General features: G+C 44.7%; 1 protein-coding gene across 1 annotated transcript; it reads left to right on the top strand.

Annotated features, from left to right (window-relative positions):
• Positions 1–793: 793 nt before the first annotated feature.
• Positions 794–8,327, top strand: LOC149384634 (uncharacterized). Its single transcript, XM_089625382.1, has 8 exons — positions 794–1,011; positions 1,622–1,682; positions 3,364–3,461; positions 3,533–6,844; positions 7,022–7,209; positions 7,276–7,422; positions 7,501–8,028; positions 8,086–8,327. The coding sequence occupies exons 1-8, from the start codon at positions 794–796 to the stop codon at positions 8,325–8,327; spliced, it is 4,794 nt and encodes a 1,597-aa protein (XP_089481508.1).
• Positions 8,328–9,419: the final 1,092 nt, after the last annotated feature.

Raw genomic sequence — 9,419 nt, 5'->3', positions numbered from 1 at the left:
CCGAGACTGCTTCGGATCCTTTGAGAACGAGAGAAACTTATAGACGTGCTTCAGGCCAGAGATGGCATCCAGAGAAACAGAGGAGAGCGAGAATTCGAGCGTATCGATAGGAAATTATTGGATGGCTTCCCCCTCAATGAGAAGGGGTATTTATAGGTGTTTGAGGGCTTTAAGAGGCTCCTTTATCGTCCATGTGGGACTAGGGGCGCGCGCACTGTCAAGCGGAGGCGTGCAGCCTTCGCGCGGCGCGCGCGTGGCTGTGTTTTCGTGGGCCTTCGCGGTCTTCGTTCGTTGGGCCGTCTTGGGCTTTGAATATTGCGCTTGTCGAGCGAAATACGAAAGTATCTATTCGACGAGCGAGATTTGATTCGAGGAGCGTGACTCGAGGAGCGATGCTCAACTTGAGGAGACTGACCCGAGGCTCGACTTGAAGAGAATATCCCACGGTTCCGTCCGAGGAATGAGGCTCGACTTGAGGAGAACGACTCAACTCGAGGAGCGAAGCTCGACCCGAGGAGAATGACTCGACTCGAAGGTTTGAGAGTCTCGGCGCGAGGGCTTGCCGACGAATTGTGAGGGAAGGCTTGCCGCTCTTCAAGACCTCCGGCCTGACCATCGGCACCTTGAGCGGCGCGTCTTCTTGGCGTTCTGGGTTTTCCGAAAACGACCGACAACACGGTCGTTCATTTTGGCGCTAGAAGGAAGGGGCTTCCCAACTTGCACAGCCCAAAATTTCTTATATTCATCTTCTTCTTTTCTTCTATAAACTCGGCTTTCTCGGACTTGAGAAAAAATGAGTAATGAACCACCCATACGTTCTGAGGGTGTTAACAACCCCGATAACGCTACTGAGACCAACAAATATTTATTGCGCTTTCGAGCGCATGGTGACGAAGAGTCGCTCCCTAAAGAGAGTTCGACCCGCTCACCATCTCCATCTCCAGATAGTTGGGACGACCGTATTATGGAGTTGGAAGAGAATATCCACCTACTAAATGCGAAGAGTACGAGGTACGATAGCCGACTGGCTGCGAAACGATCTACGCATAACACAATAATCCCCAACGGGGGATCCCGAGAACCTCAATGAGGGAAGTCGCGATCGCGACACAGATTACGAGGGCACTGAAAATTAAGAGGATATCGAGAATTCTCTCACAAAGGACGGGGAACTCCCCGCCATGAATGAAGCCGGTCCTTCGAATCCCTCACCCAAGACAAGGGATGCACTTGCAGCCTCCCAATAGGGAAACTCCCGACGTTCGGCCCATGACCTACTTGATCAAAGGGAGAATGTTGTGGAAAGTCAGGGCACGCGAAGAGCGCGCTGTCTTAGACGAAGCTTGCGCCTCCGTGCGGCAAGCCCGGATCTTAGGGATCATCTTACTGCCCAACGCAACGAGCATGGCGATGACCTAAGAGAATGACTAAGCTCTCGGACAAACATCCCCTCGGCAGTCCCAACTAACGGGAACCGCCGCATGGGTCAAGGGTCCAATGAGAGGCGACATGTGACTCCTCTCAAACAGGGAGTTGCTCCGACTACCAGTCTCGATGTGGTGACCATGATTCATAATCTTCGAAACGAAGTACGAGATCTCTGAGAATACGGAGTTGGCAGAAGTGCATATGGGGTCGTCGAGGAGAATTCCTCACCTTTCACGTCCCAGATATTGACCGAGGTATGCACGGGAAATTTCAAACTCCCGAACCTCACTCCATACAATGGGAAAGCGGATCCCGCTTACCATATCCAGCACTATGAAACCTTGATGACGATGCAGGGTGTCGCTCCCGGCGCCATGTGCCAAGCTTTTAGTCTTACCCTCTCCGGACTCGGTGATGTGAACCTCGCTGCCTTTGCGATGAACGAAGCTCAAATCGTTGCGGAATTACGTGGGATGTCTCAATAAGTCTTTGCTTCAATTTGGATGAAGGTTTGCGGGTTTGTTGTTGTAGGGAATTTTTGGTGGTTTTTGGATAGGTTAAAAGGAAGGGTCGGTTTTGATGTTTTGGGTGGAGTGATAATCGCCACAATAGTTTGTAATTTGAACTATTGATAAGATTGAAAGGGAAATGAAAGATGATGAGGACATCACCACGAACATGCATTCGCATTCAATCAAGGATACACCGGAGGGCCCAATGACGCGAGCCAGAACCAAGAGATTCAAAGAGCAAGTGACCAGCCTACTTCACAAGTTTGGAGCCCAAAATATTGCCATAGAAGAGCCCAGAATCGTCAACATGATCTCAGCCCAAACTCAAGGCAATAATCCGAAATAGAGTCAAGCCCAAAGGGATAAACGAATTTTATGTGTGTGTGAGACTGTTGGTTTTCTTGTAACCGTTTGTGAGTTTATGGTCTGAGAGTTATTTCCTTTTTGTGTTAAATTCGAGATTTATGGCGTCTCTTTGGTTTTTGTAACCATAATCTCGAATTGAGTATTTGTAGTAATTGTGTGGAAGTAGAAGGCAGACCATCTTTGATTATCAAACATTTGTGTGAGGATTAGTTCTCTGAAATTTTAAGCCCTAAACGAAGAACTTATCAAGGCAATCCCTTGTGGCGTTCTTGATTATCCAATCTTATCAATAGTTCGCACCATAAACTATTGTGGCGATTTTCATTCCATACAACCTCTACGACCCTTATCTGAATTCAACACAAACCATAAATCCACAAACAACATCCGAAATTGCATATTCAAGGCCAAGCTGATCAGGTATTTCGACTCTCGAGACGACTCCACGTTCATTCCGCTTTGATCCGAGGCTCCTTTCATTCTCTCGAAGGGATTCTCTATCATTTGGTATCAGAGCTTAGGCTCTCAATTAGTCAATTATTTTTTTTTTTCTTTTTACCCTTTCTTTAAAAAAAAAAAAAAACGCAAAAAAAAAAAAAAAAAAAAGAAAAAGAAAGACAAAAACGCAAAAAAAAAAAAAAAAAAAAAAAAAAGCTCCAGAAAGTTTTCCTCCAGAAAGTTTTTCTCTCCAGAAAGGTATTCTCTCCAGAAAGTTGAGTCCCTCCAGAAAACTCTCTCTCTCCAGAAAACTTTTTTTTTCTCTTGTGTGTTTAATTTATCTCTTTTCCTTTTCCTTCAAAATACTTTCTTCCAGATTATATATCCCAGAATACTTCTTCTCCACAATCTTTTAGCATATACCATTTCAGAAGTTATTGTATTTTTGGCATCCTGGTGTGATTCTGAGCGTTTTGAGCTCCCTCTCACGAAAGTGATTTTTTTTTACCATTTTGTACGGATTTTACTGTTCACCGTCGAAAATTTTACCTTTTTCCAGCTTTTTCCTTCAGCCACCACCACCTTGATCGTTTTTCTGTTTGGGTTTTAAAATTTTAAGAGGACTTACGAGCGGAAAAAGGCAGAGTGTTACATTATAGCAAAAGCCATATTTGAGTGTCCAAACACGAGTGAATTTCCAAATTACGAGCGAAACACGTAAGGGAGTGATTTTGTGAGGACCATTAATCTTATATATCGTATATATATACTACTGTTCATTTACGCAGATTCATGACAACTCCTCGACGAGATAGTGCTTCATCCTCACAACCACCTTTGACGATGGACGACCTTGTCCACACCATGCAGCGGTTCCTCGATCCGATTCTTGCCCGCTTAGACAACATCGAACAACATCAAACTGCCGAATTTGTGCACACCGAGCAACGGCAAGCACCTGACTTCGAGAACCCGTTCTACCACCAAGGAGACCAAAGACGTGGTTTTCCATCACGCCGCGGACAAACACGCGGACGAGGCCTTCCACCAGCGCATCGCGGAACTTGGACGAACGACGACGACGAACAAGTTGTTTCCGATGTTTTGGATTTTGATCACCCTCGAGGACGAGCTCATGCACACCACCGTCACCATGATGATGATTTCCGCGGCATCAAAATGCGTGTTCCTTCCTTCGACGGCAAGAACGACCCCGACGCTTACTTTGATTGGGAGCGGAAGATTGAACTCATTTTCGATTGTCACCAATATTCGGATTTGAGGAAGGTGAAGCTCGCCGCCACGGAATTCAGTGACTATGCCTTGATATGGTGGGAGCAGATTTCCACTAATAGACGACGTGCCGGCGAACAGCCCATTGCCACATGGGACGAGATGAAAACAGTCATGCGCAAGCGGTTCATTCCGACCCATTATTACCGCGACATGTTCAACCGCCTTCAGCGTCTTCGACAAGGTTCACGCTCCGTTGAAGAGTACTTTCAAGACCTGGAAATGACTCTCATGCGCACCGGAGTTGACGAAGAACGGGAGGCAACCATGGCCCGTTTCTTGTCCGGTCTCAACCGAGATATCGCACGCCAAGTCGAAATCAAACAGTTTATCGACATGGAGGATTTGGTGCATATGGCAATAGTGGTCGAGAAACAGCTCAAAACAGACTCCTCAAGATACAACCGCTTCCCCGACAAAACACCATGGCAATCCACCTTCCCCAACACCGGCGAAAACAAATACTCTCCTCCGAAGCCACAATCGGCCTTACCAACCGTCCCTCACCAACGACCACCTCCCGACCCCGTGAACAAAGGCAAGCTTCCCGCTTCGACCCCTCAACGTAACCGCGACCTCACCTGCTTCAAGTGTCGAGGTAAAGGCCATATTGCTTCCGAATGTCCAAACAAGCGCTCCATGATTCTCCTACCCGACGGTGATGTAATCACGGACGATGAGGCAGCAACCCAAACCGGTGTTGATTATGGCGAACCGACCTACGACGACTATGAGGTTGAAGTTGAAGATGAACAACTCACCTTGGTCACCCGGCGAGTGCTTAGTGTTTCCGCCAAAGACGATGATGAGCACGCGCAGCGAGAATCCATCTTCCACACTCGCTGCCATATCCATGACAAAGTGTGCAGCCTCATTATTGATAGCGGCAGCTGCACCAACGTCGCAAGCACCATCCTTGTCCACAAGCTGTCCTTGCCAACCTCCAAGCATCCTCACCCGTACAAGCTCCATTGGTTGAACGATAGTGGCGAAGTACGCGTCACCGACCAGGTCCTTGTCCCTTTCAAAATTGGCAAATACGAGGACGAAGTTTTATGCGACGTTGCACCAATGGAAGTGTGTCACCTCCTCCTTGGCCGCCCTTGGCAATTCGACCGACGTACTGTTCATGATGGTCTTTCCAACAAATACAAATTCCTGCACAAAAACCATCAGATTGTCCTTTCCCCACTTTCTCCATCCCAAGTCCTCAAAGATCAAGCTCACCTCCACCAAAATGCCAACCACATTAAACACATTAGCCATTCTCCCAAACAGACCACGAGTACCAAAGAAAAAGCCAATCAAACTCTGGTCAAAACCCATGAGAGAAAACAAAATTTTTTAGTGAGTGCAAGCAAGGTTAAAAAGGCAATTTTTAATGAAAAACCGATTCTGATGTTCTTGCACAAAGGACATCTTTTACACGCTGACCAACTTGACAAAAATTTGCCTAGTCTTGTTGTGGAATTGTTACAGGATTTTGCGGACGTTTTTCCCGATGATGTTCCATCCGGTTTGCCACCAATCCGCGGCATCGAACATCAAATTGACTTAGTCCCCGGCGCTGCCCTTCCAAATCGTCCAGCGTACCGTGTTAATCCAACCGAGACAAAGGAGCTCCAGCGACAAATTGATGACCTCATGGCCAAAGGATACATCCGCGAGAGCTTGAGTCCATGCGCGGTACCCGTTCTCCTCGTCCCAAAAAAAGATGGTAGCTGGCGCATGTGTGTAGATTGTCGCGCCATCAACTTCATCACGGTAAAGTATCGATTTCCTATTCCTAGGTTAGATGATATGCTTGATGAATTGCATGGTGCGTGTGTTTTTACAAAAATTGACTTGCGAAGTGGTTATCACCAAATAAGAATGAAAGAGGGTGATGAATGGAAAACAGCTTTCAAAACAAAACAAGGTTTATACGAGTGGTTAGTCATGCCGTTTGGTTTAACAAATGCTCCGAGTACTTTCATGCGCTTAATGAACCATGTACTTCGTTCTTTCATTGGGAAATTTGTGGTTGTTTATTTCGATGATATCTTGATTTATAGTATGACTTTTGATGACCACATGATTCATTTGAACAAGGTTTTTGAAGTGTTGCGCAAAGAACAATTATATGCTAACTTGTCCAAATGCTCTTTTTGCACGGACAAAGTTGTGTTTCTTGGTTTCGTAGTCAGCGCTAAAGGAATCTCCGTGGATAGCGCGAAAGTCAAGGCAATTCAAGAGTGGCCAACACCAACGACCGTGCAACAAGTTAGAAGCTTCCACGGCCTTGCGGGATTTTACCGTCGCTTTGTTCCCAATTTCAGCACCATCGCAGCCCCTTTGACCGAATTAATAAAAAAAGATGTGGGATTCCAATGGGGATACGAGCAAGAGGGAGCATTCCAAACTTTGAAAGAGCGCCTCATCAATCCTCCTCTTTTGGCGCTGCCCAATTTTGACCAGCCCTTCGAAATTCAATGCGACGCTTCAGGCATTGGTATTGGCGCTGTCCTTATGCAACAAGGACGTCCCTTGGCGTATTTCAGCGAGAAATTGAAATTCGCATCGCTGAATTACCCGACCTACGACAAAGAGCTCTACGCACTCATCCGCGCTTTGGAAACATGGCAACACTATCTCCTTTCCAAAGAGTTCATCATTCACACCGACCACGAGTCCTTAAAGTACCTCAAAGGACAACACAAGTTGAATAAACGACATGCGACGTGGGTAGAGTTCATCGAACCTTTTCCTTACGTCATTCGGTACAAATCAGGTAAAGAGAATGTGGTAGCCGACGCCCTTTCTCGGAGGTATGTTTTACTTTCATCTTTGACTGCACACTTGTTGGGTTTTGAAATAATAAAAGAGTTGTACAAAGATGATTCGGATTTTGGTGAAATTCATGCAAACTGTTCACAAAAAGCTTTTGGAAAATTTTATTTGCATGATGGATTTTTGTTTTACAAAAACAAGCTATGTTTGCCTAGTGGTTCTATGCGTGAATTACTTATTCGTGAGGCACATAGTGGTGGTTTGATGGGTCATTTTGGTGTTGCTAAAACGCTGCCTATTTTGCAATCAAATTTTTATTGGCCGAACATGCGAAAAGATGTTGAACGAATTTGTGGAAATTGCATTGTTTGTAAAAAGGCTAAATCAAAAAGTCTGCCCCATGGTATGTACACTCCTCTTCCCGTTTCTACTTCTCCTTGGATTGATTTATCTATGGACTTTGTTTTAGGTTTGCCTCGATCTAGCAAGGGAAATGATTCCATTTTTGTTGTCGTTGATCGGTTCTCCAAGATGGCGCATTTCAGCCCCTGCAAGAAGACCAGCGATGCTTCCAACATCGCCAACTTGTTCTTCCGCGACATCGTACGACTCCACGGTATGCCTAAAACCATTGTTTCCGATCGTGATGCGAAATTCTTGAGTTATTTTTGGAAGACATTGTGGACAAAATTAGGTACGAAATTACTTTTCTCTACCACTTGTCACCCCCAAACTGATGGGCAAACGGAAGTTGTGAATAGAACATTGTCTACTTTGTTGCGTGCCATAATCAAAACTAATCTTAAGTCTTGGGAAGAATGTTTACCTCATGTCGAATTTGCATACAATCACAGCAAGCATTCAGCCACTACATTTTCACCTTTCGAAATTGTGTATGGTTTCAATCCTATTACGCCTTTGGATTTGTTTCCTTTGCCTAGTTCTCAACAGGTTAATCTCGATGGCGCACGGAAGGCTGATTTTGTACAATCTCTCCACGAAAAAGTTCGGGCCAACATTGAGCGACGCAACGATCAATATGCAAAGCAAGCAAACAAAGGGCGCACAAAAGTTTTGTTTCAGCCCGGAGATTGGGTTTGGATTCATATGCGCAAGGAACGTTTTCCAGAACAACGCAAGTCCAAGTTACTCCCTCGCGGCGACGGTCCATTCCAAGTGGTGTCGAAAATCAACGACAATGCATACAAACTTGATCTCCAAGGTAAGTATAATGTAAGTGCTACTTTTAATGTTGCTGATTTGTCTCCTTTTCATGCAGATTTGGATTTGAGGGCAAATCCTTTCCAACCCGGGGGCAATGATGAGGACATCACCACGAACATGCATTCGCATTCAATCAAGGATACACCGGAGGGCCCAATGACGCGAGCCAGAACCAAGAGATTCAAAGAGCAAGTGACCAGCCTACTTCACAAGTTTGGAGCCCAAAATATTGCCATAGAAGAGCCCAGAATCGTCAACATGATCTCAGCCCAAACTCAAGGCAATAATCCGAAATAGAGTCAAGCCCAAAGGGATAAACGAATTTTATGTGTGTGTGAGACTGTTGGTTTTCTTGTAACCGTTTGTGAGTTTATGGTCTGAGAGTTATTTCCTTTTTGTGTTAAATTCGAGATTTATGGCGTCTCTTTGGTTTTTGTAACCATAATCTCGAATTGAGTATTTGTAGTAATTGTGTGGAAGTAGAAGGCAGACCATCTTTGATTATCAAACATTTGTGTGAGGATTAGTTCTCTGAAATTTTAAGCCCTAAACGAAGAACTTATCAAGGCAATCCCTTGTGGCGTTCTTGATTATCCAATCTTATCAATAGTTCGCACCATAAACTATTGTGGCGATTTTCATTCCATACAACCTCTACGACCCTTATCTGAATTCAACACAAACCATAAATCCACAAACAACATCCGAAATTGCATATTCAAGGCCAAGCTGATCAGGTATTTCGACTCTCGAGACGACTCCACGTTCATTCCGCTTTGATCCGAGGCTCCTTTCATTCTCTCGGCGCCATGTGCCAAGCTTTTAGTCTTACCCTCTCCGGACTCGGTGATGTGAACCTCGCTGCCTTTGCGATGAACGAAGCTCAAATCGTTGCGGAATTACGTGGGATGTCTCAATAAGTCTTTGCTTCAATTTGGATGAAGGTTTGCGGGTTTGTTGTTGTAGGGAATTTTTGGTGGTTTTTGGATAGGTTAAAAGGAAGGGTCGGTTTTGGTGTTTTGGGTGGAGTGATAATCGCCACAATAGTTTGTAATTTGAACTATTGATAAGATTGAAAGGGAAATGAAAGACGCCACAATAGTCTATGGAATGGACCTATTGATAAGTCTAGATCTCGAAGAACGCCACACGTTATTTGGCTTGATAAGTTCAACGATTTAGAACCTAAGAATTTAGAGAGTATTTTCTCACAAAATGTTTTCAGAAATGTTCATTCATAATCTATCCATTACAAAATAGGTGCTCATGATTTATAGATTCATCAAGAGACTTTTCATAATCCAAAACTGAATATTAATGCATAAATTAAATCTACTTAAACACAATAATAAAAGCTATAATTAAATTAATCGAGAAGAACACAAAACG

This window comes from Urtica dioica, chromosome 9 (assembly GCF_054948205.1).
Source record: "Urtica dioica subsp. dioica isolate 48M chromosome 9, U.dioica_male_clone48M_v1_H2, whole genome shotgun sequence".
Lineage (NCBI taxonomy): Eukaryota > Viridiplantae > Streptophyta > Magnoliopsida > Rosales > Urticaceae > Urtica > Urtica dioica.
The sequence above is the reverse complement of the archived record's forward strand: the minus strand, read 5'-3'. Positions and strand labels throughout refer to the sequence as shown.